The sequence below is a fragment of the Ictalurus furcatus genome, chromosome 8 (assembly GCF_023375685.1).
Source record: "Ictalurus furcatus strain D&B chromosome 8, Billie_1.0, whole genome shotgun sequence".
NCBI lineage: Eukaryota > Metazoa > Chordata > Actinopteri > Siluriformes > Ictaluridae > Ictalurus > Ictalurus furcatus.
The window spans coordinates 20,707,646-20,727,717 of NC_071262.1; the positions used below are offsets into that span (position 1 = coordinate 20,707,646).

Consider the following 20,072-nt stretch of genomic DNA (forward strand, 5'->3'; position numbering starts at 1 on the left):
AGAGTGATCTTTGCATAAATACAGTATTTCCTAGAATACACATGTAAATAAACATGTCTGTGTCGTGAAATATAAGATAAGATAAGATAAGGTAACTCTTTATAAATCACAGGTCCGAAATTCCAGTATTAAACGAGACATAAGATAATATTGCAGCAGAAGGGTGTTAAAATGTAAATTGAAAAAAATAAACAACTATACAAACATGTATAAAACTGTAGAGATGTATATTAATGAATGGATCTGTACAAGTATTATCTATAACTGTAGGTATACATAAAATAAGATAAGAATATAACCAGATGTACAGTTATGTGCATGTTACAGTATAATAGTGTGAAATATATTTATGGCTGCTTAAAGTTGAGGTGTCGGAGTATATTATTGGTAGAAGAAAAAAACAATTTAGTTAAAAAACCTGATATTTTTAGCGTTTTTTTTTTTGTTACAGTGATATCATAGTGATGGGTTTTTCCCCTGACCACCACACATACGCATTTCTTCCTGTCTTTATTTTAGCTCATAAAGTCTAAATCTAAAACAAACGGATATACCAAAGTAAAGAAGTGTAATGACTTTCACTTGGCAGTATGGGATTATTTTGGATTAAACTCACACAGAAAAGTAAGAGAATTATGTGATGTGTGTATTAATACATTTTATTTTTATTACTTTTTAAAGGTGCAATAGTCGATTTTTTTTTATTATTATTCTTTACTTGTACAAATAACCAAGAAGATATGTAGAACATGATTTAAAAACAAATAAACAGTGGCTTAAGCCATGTATTAAGCCATGGATTTAGCAAAAATTTATTAAGTCACTGAGAAAAAAAAGCTTTCTAAAACTGGCTTTGGGTCCGGAAAGCTTGTCTGTGTTTGGATGCACCTCCCTTCAGTCGTTTCATAGGCACTGTACCCTATGGGCCACCATCGATCCAGGAGGTGGAGCTTTGTGAACATGGACGGGAATCATTAAAAAATTTAACCCACCTAACTAAGGCCTAATTTTGCAAGAAAAAAAAGACTAATCTTACCCAATGCACCTTTAAATATCAGACACAAACAGCAAATGCCCCATTTTATTTCAGTTAATTTCAGTATAAATGTGGATCTATAGTGCAGTTTATACACCATTTTACACTCTCTCTCTCTCTCTCTCTCTCTCTCTCTCTCTCTCTCTCTCTCTGTCTCTCTCTCTCTCTCTCTTTCTCTCTCTGTCTCTCTCTCTTTCTCTCTGTCTCTCTGTCTCTCCCTCTCTCATTCTGTCTCTCTCTGTGTGTGTTTGTTGTATACAGTGTGTGGTGATCGGTTGCTCTGTGGCAGCAGTGAGGAGGATCTGAGTGGGTCTCTGAGGACGCGTGCGCTGCCCCAGAAGGCTCACTCAGACATCGTCAGGTCCAGCCTGCAGGTTCGCCTCTAAACTCGCCTCTAAACACACAGGACTAACTTTTATAGAATAGCATGAAAAAATGTTTTTTAAATAAAGCTTTTATGTGTGTAGTTTGGTGTCACGTGCATAAGATATGAATATATATGAAGACCATAATGAAAAAACGATCAGAGTCACAAAACTGTATTTTTGGAGTTGTGCATCCACGGCTGTTGATCGAGCATTGAAGAATGATCTCATAAATGTGCTTGGATGTTAGAAAGATCAGGGTCAAAGAATTTTCCATTTAAAATAAAGTCATGCTATGGAAAAATGATCACATTCCAGTCACATGACCAAAATCGGCCAATAGGCTTTGAGTAATGGCGAACACCCAGCTGAGTGAATTTCATTGTTAACTTACTGTCGAATTTCTTCAACATGTCTCATTAGTAATTGCTGAAATATTAATATAATAATCTAATAATATGTATATTCTGTGAGTTTTCAGTATTTAAGTGATGTTGATGATGCTCAGTTGAATAAATTAGTATAAGTTCATCACTGTATTACTGTGAATACCCATGAAAGAAAGATCAGAGTATTTTTGAAGCATTTTTTCATGCTTCAATTAACACAATGTAAACAATAATGGCGCATAACTTTTGGTGTCTTCATAAAGACGATGAATGGGTCTAGTGAACATATCATCGAGATTTTCTCTGTTCTCAACTATTATGACATAAGAAGGTTCTGAACTTTTAAATTCAAATTCTGGAATTCAAGCACAATGTGACTGATCGTTTTATCATTGGTGCCTTCATATGTAATCTCATACACACAAAAGCTAATTTTGAACTAAACTGAGAAATTAATGTTGAAGTGGGGAAAGTTCTGTATATTCAGAGATGGGTTGCACAGTGTAACAGGTAATCAGCTACATTAAGCTCACAGCTTCCAGTTTACCTTTGTACAAAAGTACATGTCCAAATCATCACACATTTTTTAATTAATAAAAAATGATATTCAAGATATTTTCTATATGCTGAATATAATTTTTTATTTACTGTATATACAAAGATATTATTGATTGTATTTCAATAATTCTTTTACTGAAAGAAGAGGAATTATCTGCAATTAAACCTAGAAAGCTATTGTTGGCTTGAAATTATATGAAATTATATGTTTGTTTAGGACATTAAATAGGCCAAATTAAACAAACACTGCTTTAAGTAAAAAAAAGCTTTTCTACATTAAGAGAGAGAGAGAGAGAGAGAGAGATAAAAGAAGGATGAAAGAAAGAAACAAAGAAATTTCAGATTTTCAGGTTCAAATTTGATGTGTTTTGATTAGATGTCATCATCTCGAGGGACACCTCAAATCTTACTGCCGTCAATGTGTCTACAAAATGAGTTTGATTCCAGGTGAGGAACATACACACACACATACACACAAACACACAGGTGGCAGTATTGAGGGCTGAAATCTTGAGGGCTGAAATTTGAGTTACACTCTGAGTTAAAATCACACTTTCTTCCTGTTTCCTTTTGTCTTTTTCTTCTCCTTTCCTTTGATTCTCCACTTCATCCTTTTTGTCTTTCTTTCTGTTTCTGTGTCTGTATCGCAGCTGTCGCAGTCTGCAGTCCCCCATGGACTGCCACAGCTTGCACTGCAGACAATGGCAAGTATGGGTGCATGTGGGTGCAGTGTGTGTGTATGTGTGTGTGTGTGTGTGTGTGTGTGTGTGTGGTTGTGCGAATGCGCATGTGTTCAAACCAGTTCCATTTGAGTCCTGTCAAGGGTTCTTACTCATGCCCTCTCAGGGAGTTTTTCCTTTCCAATCTCACGTCTGGCTTTTTCATTAGGTATAGAACATCTGGATTTCTGCAAATCTGCTTTATGACAATGTCTACTATTAAAACCGCTATATAAATCAAATTTTGAAGATTGAATAGTCAGTACTGAGTAACTCAATGTCTATACTAGGCTATTATTAAAGCTACCGTAGCATTAAGGACTTTAAGGAGCCAATGGCATTTGATGTGTGATAATGTGATAATAATGTTATAATAAGTTAGAATTACATTATTATAGGATCTATAACAAAATAAAAAAATAAAAACATCTTTCCTGAATGCTGGGTTTGATGATCCTTTCCTCTGGTTGCAGGTCGACGTTGAGGATGCTGTCTTCCAGTCTAGAGGAGTTACAGAGTGGATGCAAACAGAGGGTTTGTATCATTTAATGCTTGCAGAGTTTTGTCATGATTTAGCAGAATCTTTAAACTTTTCTGATACAATTTTGAAGAAAAATATTAATGTTAATCAGATGTGTTGAAGATTTTATTATTATACGCAAAAACTCACTGTACTATGAAATTCTCAGTTTGCTCATTCTCATAAATGCTACAGTAGAAAAATAAGAGATAAATAATAAACGTGCTTTTTGCTCATACAGTACGCGGTTGAGTCAAATGAGAAACCTAAAAACGTGTGATAATTTAAAACTGAATCGAACTGAAATGATCCAGTTGAAGTGAATCCAGGGATCCATGCACCGGTTAAGCGTTGTAACACTTAACATGAAGAAAATGGAGATGTAGATATTAGGGATGGGCGATATGGACTTAAAACAATATCATGATATTTTCTGGTATTTATTGCGATAACGATATCAGTGACGATATAAATATAGTACCATGCACCACTGTTTTGGGCTACAAGTGATAGCTGTGATCTTGAGAGCCTCAAAAACATAAACATTGATCCAAAAATAAAACTGATTTTCTATAACCAATCCAGTTCCAGATTGTAGAGGTACAGTAGCTCCTCGTTTAGCGATGAAATCCTCCTCAGCTTCATGTCCGCCTACCACCGTACTTATTTTCGCTCTGCACATAAGCTGCGAATGGGTCACACACAGAAATACGTCATCAACTAGGCTTTATCGTTATTATCGTAATTCTTATTGTGAAGATAATTTCTACCGGTAAATCGCAAACGATAAGATATCGCCCATCCCTAGTAGATATGGTTTCGTGACACCTATTTGCAATAAACATTTCAAAATAAAAAAAATTATGGTTTTCATTCGACTCACCCTCTTAATAGTATTATGACATTAATTAATGTGATGAACAGCTAAGATGACTCATCTAAATGTAATTCAACAACATTTACTCAAAACAATCACATACTGGATAACATCACTGACATGGGGCTTTCAGAGGATTTTTTTTTTCTTTTTTTACATATTCATTTTAACATGACATTATTTATTATGTAAGAGCTAACACCTGAGACATGTGCAGCATTATGTTAAGTCTGTTACTTCAGTGAAGGCTCTCTTGATTATACCATGGCCCTGACGTTGTTTCCTTTCCTATACCAACACACCCAAACGTCACACCATTTATCTGTTCACAGTTACATTTAATGTTACATTTTCCTGTTGTCACTTACATTACAGCAGCTATAAGCAGTCGTTCCCACACCAGACTTTCTTTTCTCTCTCTCTTGAAGGTAATAAGCTTGTCACATTACCAAGAAAGTCCTCTTTCCCGAAGAAAACAGAAAACTTAAACTTACAGCTTTACCTCTGATTGTTACAAAGTGCTGACACTGAAGACTCCTTCCATAAGTACTCGAGAAACGTTTCCTGACTGAATATTTCACCATATCAAGAAAAGCACACGTTTTTAACCTATTTATGTGGAACTTCCGTCATACAAGTCCCTGTTTACGATGTTACTATGGAGACGATGACATATTAGAATGTGTGCATTAATATGTTTAAACATGTATAATATGTATAAACCTGTGATTTGCAGCTACACCACTGTCCGAGCTTCTGACACCTTCTGACCAATCAGAATCCAGAAACGAATTTAACAGAATTAAATAATCAATTATGAGTATTTTCTGTGGCCATGGTATAACTATTTATTGCTTATCGTCTATAGTTAATGGTAATTATAATTTGCCTATTAACATAACCCAACTAATTGTGTGTGTGTGTGTGTGTGTGTGTGTGTGTGTGTGTGTGTCCTCCCCCCACCCTTTTTCCCTTTATTACCCTTATTCTCCTTTTTTGCTTACCCAAGCATGTAATGGGGCAGCCTGTAGAGCCTATTCTAGAGGTACTATTATCAAACAGACATTTACCTCTAACACACACACACACACACACACACACAGAGCTAAACAAATAAACCACTCAAGTCTTCAACGCAACCCGATTTCACATGTTAAGCCATATAGAAGATGAATATAAGACAGTAATAGATATGTAGAAAGAGAGAGTTGTTAGAACCGTTAATTTCACTCTTGTACTCCAAACAGAACCGGCTCATATCAGACAGCAGTAAGTACCAGACTCTTCCGGGGAAGTTGTCCAGACCAGAGCAGAACGGAGAGAGGGAGCAGCGCTCTTCTCCACTCCAGCTGTCGCCTGATGAGAGTGAAGAGAGCGAGATCAACTTGAGTAAGTGGACGTCTAAACACCAGCTAAACACCAGCTTTTTCTGCTTCAACACACGTGATCAGCTTGTCTACATGCTAGTAAAGCTCTGGCTGGATCGACTACTTTTGGTGTTATGAGAGATTTGCGTATATTACATTTTTTTTGCTAAATGAATGTTTCTTTCTTTATTCACTATATAAAATGACACTCTTTCAGCCTTGCACACTTCTTGCTGTAATCCTCCAGCTCTAATCACAACCCAGCTTCTTTTCCTCTCACTGTTTCTAACGCTGTGGTGTTTCTGTATGGACTGCTCTTCCTCTTTAAACCCTCACTCCGTCACTGTGGCCGTCTCCACTCTCGTATCCTTGCTGCGGTGTTTTGCGCTCTGGTGTGAAGACCGCTGCAGGAGTGCCAGCGCCCCGGCGTTAGGTACCGTTCTCTCGCCGTCGCTTCCGTCTCAGTTTCAGCATGAAACATTAAAGCAAGACAAACCCTCTGGAAAAGGCAGAACTATAGACGATATGAGAGAAATAGGCATGGAGTGTTTTCCCGGCTTGTGACGGACCAGAGACGAGGGTTATCGGAAATGCGTTCCAGCTTAAATAATTCAAACAAGTAAATGCTTTCAAACTAGTAACTCAGAAAACTGTTACTTAAATATATGCTTTCATGCTTTCTTACCACTACTAAAAAGTTTAAAAGGAAATATTTTTTGTATATTTATATATGTTATAAAATCATTTGCGTGACAGTTTTACTTAAAATGGCATTAAAAAAATAACACCCTTACACTTTGTAAACATGCAATTCAGTGCAGTGCCCTCATCTCTTAACATGCCCTACCCCTTTCCTATTTTAAATTTGCATAGTGAAACATGATAGGCTTTTATTTTATGATGCAATAACCCAAATCTGTCACATGTTGAATACTAACTTACAGATGTTCCAATGAAATTTTAAGCTCCTCCCTCCCTTCAAGATGTGTTCTTTCTATCATGTTGGAAATTCTGTTTAGATACAGTGAAGTGCAAAAGTTTGTATGCCCTCAGGACAAAGGGAAAAAGACAAGAGTGCTTCCATTATCACATAAGAAAAATAACAAATTGATATCATAGTTAAAACAAATTCATGTCCGTTCTTTAGTTTTCATCTCCCTTTCTAAATTTGTTAGAAATATTCTCAAATAACTTTTACCTTTATAACCGCCTTTATCCATCCTATCAACTTTTGGAAACACAAATGCAAAACACTTAGAGACCATCGCGGCGTGATACAGAGAGGCGAGAAAGGTCTGTACTTGAGGATGTAACTGCCTAATGAGACAGACAAAATGATAAATGATCATCAAAATAATTATAGAGAATCATATATGCAATGAGACAACAGTCCCAAAAAGGTTTTCATGCTTAATCAGCAAAATCAATATATATACTTATAAAACTAAATTATTAGTAACCCTGAAAACTTTAGTGAAATTGACTGTATTCAGCATTTTTGGGCAGTTTTGATTTACTTGATTCAGAACTAATTGAGATTTACAAAAGTTCAAAATGTAAGACATGACGCATACATGACATAATCAACACTCCAGCAACATGCATTCTCCTAACAGCATAAAGCAAGAGTTATTAAATAGCTCCAGCACTATAACACACTGTGTTTTCTCTCCATCCTCTCATGCATGCCTCAGCACCACGCTGGAAGCTTGAGCTTTTCACAGCCGGTGGGTAAACATCAGATCGCTGAGATGAGCAATGTAAAACCCCAGAGCTGTTCACAGTTTGGTGTCTTTCCTGCTTTAATGCAAATCATTTAGCTCGTGGGTTATTCCGAGAGCCCTTCATGAGAACAGGAAAAACATCAAACTGCAGGCTTTGGAATTTCCTGACTGAAATATATCTTCAGGACGTAAAATGAGTGCCTCCTTTATTCTCAGCAAAGTCAGAGAAGACGGATGAGTCCACACTATCGGATGTGTCGCCCATGTCATCGGGCATGGATTCGGGCCAGCAGTCGCCTGTTTCTCCTGAGAATAGGAAGAATCAGAAAGGTATCAGAAAGCTGTGGGGAAAGTAAGTCATCCTATTAGTTCACCTGTAATATGTGTTCTATAATATAATGGCCATATGTGTTTATCCCTTGTTGCCATTTTGGTTTCATGCCATTGCCATAAATTAGACCACTGAAATTTAAGTGCATGATTCCATTGATTTATGTAAGAAATAAAATATGTTGTACTGTTATGGGAAAATAATCAACTACAGGATGGTGTGACAGAGACAGTTAATGTTGTAGAACGTCTGTGAAAGTTAGTTACTGTTATCATTTACTCAGTTTATAGCAATATACAGTCCTTCCCTCACCAGGCTCTCTTTCTCTCTTGAAGTTTTTAAGACCAAAAAAACTCTGCTTGTCACGTTACTGAGAAACCGTAACACAAAAAAACCCTCTTTTCTCTTCCTGAAAACTTCTGACTTTGGTCAAAAATTTGAAATAAAAATAGTCTGAAAACTTAATCTTTTCAACAATTACACTCATTTTCTAAAACTCTATTTACATAAAGCATCCTCCATACAAGTCAATGTGTAAGTACTTACTATAGAAAGGATGACATATTAGAATGAGTACGTTTATATAAAACTGGGATTGGACTTGCACCTCCTAACTAATCAGATTCAAGAATTCCACAGTGTTGTGGTATCAGTGCAAGTGATTTACAGTTATGTTCTTCAGTTAAATGATAGAAGATAATATGTGGGCATGTCTGTTGTGTCAGGATCAGAAGGACGCAGTCGGGTGGTCTACCTGCAGACGGTGTGGATGATTTGAAGAGGGGAGGAGTCCGTGCAACAGCGGGCCCTCGGCTGGCAGGCATGGGCAACAGAGATTCAGGACGGTATGATTGACACGCTGAAGGCAGACAGTCAAGATACAGTGACAATAATAATTAAAAACAATCAGTACACATTGCAACTGCAACCAACGGTCATTGTTCCATTCATGAAGTATACCAACCATATTGTTCAATTTGTAGATGTATAGTTTTAGCCCATTGTAGTTCCCAAAGCGACTTATATGGTAGGCGAACATGATAAATTGGCTGCTGAGCGTATATAGAAAGTTAAAAATCCTGTGATCTATGGAAAATCAATGGAAATGCAAAGCTGAGTGATTACATAGCAGTACTAATATACAAACTAATGACTACTTATAAGAAAAATCTGCTGTGTTTTTTTTTTCAGAGACATGAACAACACTCCCTTCTCAAAGTGGTCATGTGATCAGGTGTGTGTGTGGTTGGAGGATTATGGGCTGGGACAGTACATCCACATGGCCAGTCAGTGGGTGAGCAGTGGACAGACTCTCCTCTCTGCCTCCGCGCATGACTTTGAAAAGGTACACTTATAAAAAACACATGGATACACACACATAAGAAAAGGCCATTCTAGACCTACACAGAGGCAATAAGGATTTCTGGCAAAAAAAAAAAAAGTGCGAATGACATATTTGCAGGACTGAGTGGGATTGGTCAAGAATGTCTGGTGGAGCAGGCAGGATTGGTCATTAGTGTCTGGAGGACTGGGCAGGATTGGTCATTAGTGTCTGAAGGAGTGGGCATGATTAGTCTAAAGTGTCTGCAGTGGTTGGTGGGATTGACCAAGAGGGTGTGCACGAGTGGACAAGATTGGCCAAAAGTGTCTGCAAGTGTGGTCAAGATTGATCATGACTGTCTGGAGCAGTCGGTAGGATTGGACAAGAGTGTCTGTAATTGATGCCAGGATTGGCCAGATGTGTGTGCAGGAGTTGACCGGATTGGCCAAGTGTGTCTGCAGGAGTTGGTAGGATTGGTCCGGTGTGACTACAGCAGTGGGCTGGATTGATCAAGAACAAGTGTGTCTATAGGAGCATTCAACATTGGTCAAGAGTGTCTGCAAAAGTGGGCAGGATTGGTCAAGAGTGTCTGGAGGAGTGGACAGGATTGATCTAGAGTGTCCATAGGAATTGGCAGGATTGGTTGAGTATCTGCCAGAGTAAGTGGGATTGGTCAAGAGTATCTGTAGGAATTAGCAGGATTGGTCAAGAGAGTCTGCAGGACTTGATGGTATTTGCCAAGAGTGTCTGCAGCACTGGATTTTATTGGCCAAGAGTGTCTGCAGGACTGGATTTTATTGGCCAAGAGTGTCTGCAGGACTGGATGCTATTGGTCAAGAGTATTTGCAGGGGTGGGCAGGATTGGTCAAGTGGAGGCATGGGCAGGATTGGTTAAGAGTGTCTTGAGGCGTGAGTGAGATTCCATCAAAATTCCTTCAGGAGCAAGCAGGAGTTTAATAAAAAAAATAATCCCACACACAGTCCCACACATAGCTTTAGTGCTGAGTTGATCTCATGCTCCCTTTCTGTCAAATGTGTGTCACTGCATCTCAAAATCCTTATTCTGATCCACTCTTCCTCACAGACCTGATCATCATCAGGCTTTCCTGCAGCTCCACATGTCACTTCAGATCGACCTTCAGTTTCACCTGCCATTGGTGCTGCCTGAGGGCTAATTTACACTGACAACTGTGCCAAATATAGTTACAGTTCTCAAACCACACTTGTCATCATACCTTTAATTTCGTGTCTAAATTCTCCTACTAGTAACAAACAGTGCCAGATTATTAACTTAAATATTAAAATAAACAGTAGATTAAATAATCATTTTGTGACTAATATATTCAATAGCCAGAGCGCTAATAGATTTTATTCATGAGGCAGTGTAGATGTAGATGTCATAACATTGATGTCATATCATGATAAATAATGTTAGAGCATAATATGATAATAATATGATATTGTGTTAGTATTTATTACACAATGTGCAATTCATTAACACTATTATGATGTTAATTATTATACAGTATGTAAAATACTGAATATCAAAGCAGTATGCAGTAGTAATATAATATTGTATGGATATATTTTCTATAATAGCAGCTCTAACAGTCGTGCAGCTACAAATTACAAGTTTATATTAATGCAGTTGTTTGAATATATTATTGTTTCTATAGCAACACCCCATCATTGATTATTTTCCTATAACAGCACAACTCCCAGTGATTTATTTATTAAATAATATGTAAGTAATATGTATATAATATCTAGTAATATGTACTAAGTGTGAATAGTTTTAACACACTATGCACTGTAGTAGAAATATGATCATCCATTAAACATTACTACAGTATACTGCAGGATTTAATATTTCTACCATACATATTATTATTATTATTATTATTATTATTATTATGGCATTGGCTTTCAAAAAACACCACCATTGACACAATACCTAGCCTTTTTTGAGAGTCATTATGAAGTTTAAGATTTTTTGTAACTCTTAGTTATTAATAATTTTTGAAAACGTCACATATGTTGTTTTATTAGGAGCTGGGGATGAAACACCCGCTGCATAGAAAGAAGCTGCAGCTCGCCCTGCACTCATTCACCACGCGGCAAAGTGAGAAATCTGCAGAGCTCGACTACATCTGGGTCACACGTGAGTGAATCCATACTCATCATTCTGTGATGAAAATAAGCTGTAGTTATATCGCAGACCATATGCTTGTGTATAATTTAGATCATGTTTAAAAATTCATAACTCATAACTAGCATGTTCACACTGAGAAACGTAATGCAGGTTAGTCTTCCATGAGTCTTCTCTAATGTTTTATCTTAGTGTTTAAAAAAAACAGAACATTTAGATATTTTCAAAGAGAAATAGAAAGGTCCGGAAATAATTCTCGAACATTCACCATGTCTTGTTTTAATGAAACATAGGGAAAATGATTCTTAAATGCAAGATTAACTGTTGAAAGTGTTTTCTTTCTTTTTTTTTTATATGGAAAAATATCAATAGTACCAATCATTTCTGAGGAAAAATGTGCATTCATATACAATTAAAAATCTTTTTTTTTTTTTTTTAAAGGAGGAAGTGGTCATATCATAAAAAAAACATAATACAGATTATAAATTTAGAAATGTAGATGTATTAAGATGAATAAAGAAATTGTTTTATTGCATTGTAGCACACAATCAGTTTCAAATCAAATTCTGATAAGGAATTAAAACCACTGTTGCTTGAGGACACAGAGTTTTGAACCACACAGTAAATTTTATGATATAATTTATTTTGGTTGGTGTATCCCACAGGATGGCTGGACGATATCGGTTTACCACAGTATAAAGATCAGTTCCATGAAGGCCGTGTAGATGGGAGGATGCTGCAGTACCTCACTGTGGTAAACACCTCAATATGGATTAGTGCCTTTATCAGGCTGCTCTTGTGTTGTTGTTATTTTCGCATGCAGCATCATATTGATGTGGTTTCACTTCCCTCAGAACGATCTGCTGATTCTTAAAGTGAGCAGCCAGTTGCACCACCTCAGCATTAAATGTGCCATCCATGTGCTGTATGTAAACAAGTTCAACCCTAACTGCTTGAAGAGGAGACCGGGGGACGAGGTGAGGCAAAGCAAGGCTCATGTTTTTTTTTTTTTTAATTGTCTGTGTGTGAGTTATATGTGTGAGAGAAGATAGAAGACAGGAAAGTAGATAAATCGCAAGACTGGCAAAAATGTGAGAGAGGGATTTTTTTTTTTCACTTTCCCACAGTCACAGATGCTGACATCCCCCTCAGAAGTGATGCAGTGGTCCAACCACCGCGTGATGGAGTGGCTTCGTTCAGTGGATCTAGCCGAATACGCTCCCAACCTGAGAGGTAGCGGCGTGCATGGGGGTCTTATTGTGAGTAACACACACACTTACTGTGACTTTAAGACTGTAACCAGAGCAAGTTAAAGCAGCAAACATGAAGCTTTATGTTTTGTGCTTCCTCATGCCAGAATGCTAACCTGCTTCAATCCCATATATTTTCTAGATCCTAGAGCCACGCTTTAACTCGGACACATTAGCGATGCTGCTGAATATCCCACCCCAGAAGACCCTGCTGAGGAGACACCTCAACACCAACTTCAACTCTCTAGTGGGAGATCAGGCTCAACTGGAGAAACAGGAATACATGGAGTCTCAGAGCTACACCCCGCTCTCCACTACAGCTAAAATCCGGGTACTGCATCTGTCACGAGTTCACTCTGCAGTTCACTTCCTGCCCTGATTAAACACATCTTATCCAGATCACCAATCCACTTCAAATTTGTTGAATCAGGCGTGCTAGTGTATCATCAGCTTTATAACCAATGTTGCCTCTCACACTCTTTTTCCTACAGCCAAAGAAAATTGGTTTCTCCAATTTCGGACAGTTCCGAAAGAAGCACCCTGACGACCCTAGTGACTACATCTGCCCTCTGGAGTCTCCAAAGGCTCTGGCACATCTCAGCGATTCCCAGCGGCCCAACTCCGGCGTACAGGAGCGGGACACTGAGAGGAGGGAACAGGTGGGGTCTCTGCTGGGCTCGAACTAAACTAACCACCCATCTCCCACTGAGCTCACCACCAACTACCCCTCCGTCCACTCATCCCCTGATCACCTGGGCCAACCCCCCCCCCCCCCCCTCTTTCAGTGCCATCACCTAATCCCCATCATCCCTCACTCACCATCATGACATGTTACTGAGTGACAATTACAGACTGTGAGCTTTGCTAATTGTATGATTTTTTTATAATGCGAATCATCTTCCATTTTATAACCAATTTTATAATTTTGTGCTGTTTGGGGGAAAACAGGATTAATGACCTTGTGCAATATTTGTACATGTATTTAATATTTATAATGAGAAATTTTAACAGGAATCAATTTTACGGATGATTTTTATACCATCTGCCAGCAGTGCATATCTGGAATATGTTTCGTATGTTATAATATTCAAGGCGATATTTTTATTAAAAAAAAAATGGATATAGTGCTTCATATTACAAAGCACTTTGTATATATTTATAAATACATAAAAGACATGAAATCTATGAAATACAATGATCAATAAAACTCATCAATCACTGTAATATCGTGTTTTCTTCAATATGAAAAAAATAATACTTTACAGAGGAAAACTTGTCTGTAGGACTATATAAATAATTTTTTTGGTTGAGTTTATTTTCTTAGATACCGTGCCCTTCAATAATATTGGCACCCTTGTTAAATGTGAGCTATATTATATATCACACCTATATTTAACAAAGATTTTTTTTATATAAATCTGTATTATTTGCAATCGTTTGATATCCATGAGAGCAGAATATTTTTGTGAATGTTTTTAACAAAAGATTAAACAATAAAGACAATTTTTCACAGCCGTCTTTACTCATGGGGCACACAGTGGCTTAGCGGTTAGCACGTTCGCCTCACACCTCCAGGGTCGGCGGTTTGATTCAGGTGGCCCTATGTGTGCGGAGTTTGCATGTTCTCCCCGTGCTGTGGTGGGTTTCCTCTGGGTACTCCGGTTTCCTCCCCCAGTCCAAAGACATGCATGGTAGGTTGATTGGCATGTCCAAAGTGTCTGTAGTGTATGAATGTGTGTGATTGTGTGCCCTGCGATGGATTGGCACCCTGTCCAGGGTTGTGCCTTGTGCCCAATGCTCCCTGGGATAGGCTCCAGGTTCCCTGTGACCCTGAAAAGGATAAGCAGTATAGAAGATGGATGGGTGGATGGATGGTCTTTGCTCATATTTACCAAGGGTGCTCATATTAGTGGCGGGCACTCTAAGTCATAACTTTGTGAAGTTTTTTTGCTAATTTAAAAAAAGTTGTTTACTTTTCCTCAGTGCTTTTGTTTTGTCCATATTAATGACGTAAAGCACAAACCAGGCACAAGCAATGAAGCCGGTCCTCCTCAGATGAGGAAGAAGGCGGCAGATGAAAAGCTAGTAAATCCACCAGTTTGCAGGCGAGCGCTGACTCGCTCACAATAGGCACAAATGCTGGATTGGTCTTGAGAGTTACTCTCGAGAAATCCAAAGCAAAGCACATGCACTAGTCATGTACAGACAAAGCATGAAGTTTGCTAACTCACTTCACTCTCGGTCTCACGGTCGTAAGAGCGAATAACACAGCCTTCAGCGAAAGGAGCTTTAAATCAATACTCTCTAATGGCTCAAAAGGGGGCTGCGAAAGTGTGCTCAGGACCAAAAACAGATACAATGGCAGTATCAATGGTTTAGAAACCCTGTTTAAACACCATGTACCTTCATAAATCTGCATATAAGTGGTCCAAGTCCATTGTATTAGTATCAACCCTACATGACATGCAGATATTGCAGCAAGATAAACCTTAACAGTAGATAAGGCTCTGCCTTTATCCAAAAGTTCCTGCAGAAAACATACCATCTGTGACAGAACAAAGGAAAGGTACAATGCATCTTTCTGCACACCATTGTTCAAATATTCTCCATTTCTGATCGTATGCAGAGCACCTTGAAGCCACTCTTGTGCTCTGGATCATTTCAATCACCCACGATGGTGAGCGTGAAATGCTTAAGTTCAGCCTCTTGCGGGCAAGGCCCAGAGAGCTACTTTGTGTAGGGTGGGGTGAATAATCTCCCCTAGCGCTTGTGATAGAAGATCCCTGAACAACGGGAGAGGCCAGGGCTGGTTATACAAGAGCTGAATTATCTCCATTAACCATACCTTCCCTGGCCAATTTGGGGTGATCATTATTACTGAGTGACCGCTTTCCCTTACTCTTCGTAGAGTTGGTACGATCAGACTCAGTGGAGGAAATGCGTAAAGCGGTGCGTTTGGCAACAGATATGCCAGAGCATCCACATCCCCAGGCACATTGTCTCTCACTAGAGAGAAGAAAATAGGGCAATGAGTGTTTTCGTGCAATGCGAAGAGCTCTATGGCAGCTCGGCTGAACATCTCCCACAACTGGCTCGCTACCTGAGGGTGGAGAGTTCATTCTTCATACAAAGGATTCCCTCTGGACAGAAGGTCTGGTCCCATATTCATCATGCCAAGGCCTTGGTCACCCACAATGAATGAATGAATGAATGAATGAAAATGTCTCATGCTCCACACAATCAGTTTCTGTGCCCGGTTGTGGAGCTGAGGAGAGCGTGTGTGTCCCCTGACAATTTATATAAGCCACTGCTATTGTGTTGTCTGATCTGATCAAAACGTGGTGGTTCCGCATAAACTGCACAAAATGTTTCAATGCCAGAAACATTGTTAACAGTTCTAGGAAGTTTATGTGTGTGTTCTGTAGTGAGATGGGACATTTTCCTTTCACTATTCTGCCCTCACACACTGCGCACCATCCTGTGAGTGACGCATCTTTTGTCCCCACCTTTCTCAGAGAAACTGCCCCCAGCAGAGTCCACGATTCAAGAAATGAGCGATCTCTCCAGTAACGGCCATCACTTCTGTTGAGGTGGGATTTTGGAAACAAGCAATGCATTTCTGTCCAGCGCTGAAACTCTCTCATTCACAACAGTCCCAATGGAATGACCGAGACTGTCAAGGCCATCAGAACCAGAAGACGTAAGCATAGTCTGAATGGGACCTTCCTCCCTTTCTGAAAAAGGGACAAGCAGCTGAGAATTGACCTGATGTGCTCCTCCAATGGAAATGCTTGGTACAGATATGAGTTCAGTCTGAACTCATTTATTTTGAATGAGACACCACAGGGTGCACGGTGGCTTAGTGGTTAGCACGTTCGCCTCACACCTCCAGGGTCTGGGGTTTGATTCCTGCTGGGGCCACGTGTGTGCTGTGGGGGTTTCCTCCCCCAATCCAAAGACATGCATGGTAGGCTGATGGGCATGTCTAAAGTGTATCAATGTGTGTGATTGTGCACTGTGATGGATTGGCACCCTGTCTGGGGTGTACCCCACCTTGTGCCTGCTGCTCCCTGGGATAGGCTCCAGGTTCCCTGGTGACCCTGAAGAAGGAGTAAGCGGTAGTGGATGGATGGATGGAGACACCACAACTTTTGTATCTATCTCTGCCTGTTGCCGTTATGGAGCAGAGGGCAGATTGTCCAAATAAGCTGACACTGTGAGACCCGTTATTCTCAGTGGTGTTAGAGTTGCTTCGACACATTTACTGAACACTCTCGAGGCTAATGAGAGCCCAAAAGGTACCATCAAAAATGTGAGGAATTTTCTGTGTGCCGGGTAAATGCCTATGGGGAAATATGCGTCCTTCAGATCGACTGATGTTGAAGTTCCGCAAATCCAGAATGGGATGGAGACCTCCCCCTCTCTTGGGAATGACAAAGTACTGGGATTAAAAACTCTGATGGCTATCCAAATTGCTCTTTTGTTCAATAAAGAGGTTATTTCAGCAAATTGCAGACAATAACCCAGTCTTATTGTGGAGAAAACCCACGGGTGTACTGCTCATGCATGCCAACTCTCTGTATTGAGCAGCAAGCAAACCGCTGCAGCTCTCGCTCACTGACAGCGCAGTGGTGGAGCTGGGGATTGCAGCTCCGCTTGGTTAATGTTGTTTTTTGAGTGTTTTTATCTTCATACCTTGCTGTGCCCTCGGACCATTGCCTGGATGCACAGGGAATGATTTTATTATTTTTACACCACACATGCTTCCTTGAAAACTATCCCTTTCCCTCTGTTGCAACCCCAAGGGTGGAGCGGGGAGAATTTCTCTGCCGGGCATTGGAGGAACTGGTGCAAACACCGCAACAAAACTGGTCAGAAGAGAACATTCTGACATTTTCCAGAATGATTACCCTGTCCAATTCCTTCTTTTGACTGGAGGAGGAGCCCTAGCAGTGGATTTGTAGTGGAGCAGTGGAGTCAAGTCTGGAAACTCTCTTGTTTCCTCAGATCACATTGTTGCCACATGGCTGTGACTGAAGCCCCAAAAAAGGCTTTGGGTTCCAATGGGGCATCTAAGAAATCCACCTTCTCTCTGTCCGACAGCCCCAGCCACAGAGCCCACTCACCCACCACTGCCAGGCCCATACTGCGACCACAGCTCTGGACCGTGCTGTGGATGTTCTCAGGTTGAGATCTGCAATGACGCAGATCGCTTCCCAGAGAGCCGGGTTTGGTGTCCCGGCATCCATTTTCCTCTGCATCTCCTCCATGATCTCTGCTTGATAAGTGGTGAGGAGAGAGATGGCATTAAGAGCCCTCACCTCATCAGTAGATCTGGAAAACTGAGGCTGTTAAACGTTCAGTATGCCCTAACAGCGAAGCTGAGGGGGAAGAAAATGCTGCACTGCAGTTAGGGTGGAGATGATGAGCCACTGAAAGCTCAACCAGAGGAATATTTGACATCCCTAAGTCCTCCATATTGTGGATGTCCAGCCTGGAAAACCCTTTAACAGTGTGAAAAGGGTTTATCCCAGAAACGTCTCATCTCCAAAATGCATGCGAGGACTGCAGAAATAGGATGCTTGACAGCTGGGGCATGCAATGGCACTCTGTTGCCATCATAAAGATCTCTCTCCACTCCCTGGCCAGGCTTTTGTGATGGACAATCAATAGAGAGTCTTTCCACTGCCCTCCAGCACATTTCAATAAGGTTGAGATCCGCCTGAACTGGGGAGGGGGACCTGTAGCTGAATATGCTGCCTGGTCGAGAGATATTTGGCAGGAGGATCTGGAGGACTGTTTTGTCTCCTTCTCCATGGAGAAAGGCAGGGGTCTCCCTTATTATTGGCCGCAACTCACGCTCTTCTTTCCAACACCCTTGATGGGAAGAGAGTACAGTGGGGACAACACTCGGGGTTCGCCCCCAGGCATGCGATGCACAGTGGATGGGATTCCATGTCTGAAATCATAGAGCCACATGTGCATGGACACAAGGCTTTTTTCACCTTCGCTAAGCTGCCTAAAGAACTAACAGTCGCCATAATGTAAGAGTCAACCTAAACTCACCACAACGTGCCATTTAGGAAGAAACAGATAGCTTTACGAGCTATGGGAGAGAATTTGCCATAACATGTTAACTCTCTTAAAATATCCCAAGCAAATAAAAAGGCTATTCACAGTAACAGTGAATAAACCTGCTCACAAAAAACATATTCAGCGACGTACCTTGACGGCTCGTCTATGAACTGTTAAACAACTATTTTAGCGGGTCTTGCTGAGGATAGCTTCCAGTATGATCTTCATGGGGAAGGGAACAAAAATAAGGAAGGGACCTTCAGCAGCATTTTATATGTTAGGGAGGTGGGACTCCCTCATCACGGCTGTGATTGGTCTGTCAACTGATAGACGTGGTATTATTGGTGCTTCCTGAGTCGGCCATGCTCGAGGCGTTTCCCATAGTGAGATACCGAACGAATGTTTGAAAGAGAATATTTGACAATATTTATGCTGCCATTCTCATTTCTCATCATTTCACAATTCAACTCATTTTTATGAAAATTTAATTTAATTCTGTTTTATGGGTTTTTCTTTACTTTTCTTTTGTCTGTTTATTCCCGTAAATGCCTTCCCATCGTAGTAGAATTTAAAAATTAACAAATGAATCATTTAATTATTAAGTTATAAAGTTATTTTAATTTTTCAGTTGTTTTTTTTTCTTCATCATGCCACTCTGCATACTTCCCTCATAGATATTCCTGCATGGTAGTCAAATTTACAGCAAATTAAAATTAAATTCATAAAATTCATTTTCTTATCAGTTATTTATTTAGAAAAATAATAGCAGAATATATGACTGTATACTGTATTGTATAATATATTCATTTATTTTAGTGCTTGCACCAAAAGGGCATTACCATTAATTTTATTTTATTAACATTTTATACCAAAAGACGTCACGTTTCAAAGGTAGATACAGAAGCAAGCGCAGATCTTCAAACATTTAATAAACAAACAGACAAAAACAACAAAGACACAATAACACAAGGCAAAATACTGTAGCAAAACCAAACACAGAGTGTGGACAAAAGCATGGAAAGACAATTACGTGAGACTAGGAAGCAGTACAAAAAAGTGGCTATATATAGGAGTGCTTGTTAAACAGAAACGTGATACAGGTGCAGGTGGTCATGTGACAATGATGTAGTATGGTGCAGTGGCTGCTGGGAAATGAAGTCCAGAGTTACCTCCTTGATATATGACAAAATACACCTAAATTGGTGTTTAAAGTACCACATGTTAATGGAACAAAATGAAACAATCAAAAATATATTTCAGAATATGATATACTGTAAATCAGGACTTAATTCACTTGCATATAAGGATATTTGCTTATCATTCTGTTGTTTTTCTGCTGTTTTTTTTTTTTTTTTAATCCAAGATTTTTGTTCTGTTCAAAGCAAACTGTT

General features: G+C 39.5%; 1 protein-coding gene and 1 long non-coding RNA gene across 13 annotated transcripts in view; one reads left to right on the forward strand and one right to left on the reverse strand.

Moving 5' to 3' along the window:
• The window catches only part of ppfibp2b (PPFIA binding protein 2b), a 77,948-nt gene extending 64,118 nt beyond the window's left edge, over positions 1 to 13,830 (forward strand). For 10 of the 11 annotated variants that reach the window (XM_053631379.1, XM_053631377.1, XM_053631380.1 and 7 more), the window contains 14 exons: positions 1,298 to 1,410; positions 2,725 to 2,795; positions 3,541 to 3,601; positions 5,474 to 5,509; positions 5,712 to 5,853; positions 7,772 to 7,907; positions 8,612 to 8,731; positions 9,078 to 9,231; positions 11,257 to 11,368; positions 12,022 to 12,110; positions 12,211 to 12,333; positions 12,484 to 12,615; positions 12,749 to 12,937; positions 13,098 to 13,830. In XM_053631379.1, coding sequence (XP_053487354.1) covers positions 1,298 to 1,410; positions 2,725 to 2,795; positions 3,541 to 3,601; positions 5,474 to 5,509; positions 5,712 to 5,853; positions 7,772 to 7,907; positions 8,612 to 8,731; positions 9,078 to 9,231; positions 11,257 to 11,368; positions 12,022 to 12,110; positions 12,211 to 12,333; positions 12,484 to 12,615; positions 12,749 to 12,937; positions 13,098 to 13,292 — 1,673 coding nt within the window. In that variant the 3' untranslated portion in view covers positions 13,293 to 13,830. The remainder of the gene's footprint in view (positions 1 to 1,297; positions 1,411 to 2,724; positions 2,796 to 3,540; positions 3,602 to 5,473; positions 5,510 to 5,711; positions 5,854 to 7,771; positions 7,908 to 8,611; positions 8,732 to 9,077; positions 9,232 to 11,256; positions 11,369 to 12,021; positions 12,111 to 12,210; positions 12,334 to 12,483; positions 12,616 to 12,748; positions 12,938 to 13,097) is intronic. The other variant, XM_053631382.1, reaches the window with a different exon arrangement.
• Positions 642 to 5,338, reverse strand: LOC128611678 (uncharacterized). Of its 2 annotated transcripts, XR_008386612.1 has the most exons (5): positions 4,967 to 5,338; positions 4,833 to 4,885; positions 4,471 to 4,752; positions 3,738 to 4,272; positions 642 to 3,568 (listed from the first exon to the last, which is right to left on the reverse strand). It is a non-coding gene; the product is annotated as an uncharacterized LOC128611678 (long non-coding RNA). The 2 variants fall into 2 exon arrangements; XR_008386611.1 differs by having other exon boundaries at positions 3,738 to 4,752.
• Positions 13,831 to 20,072: the final 6,242 nt, after the last annotated feature.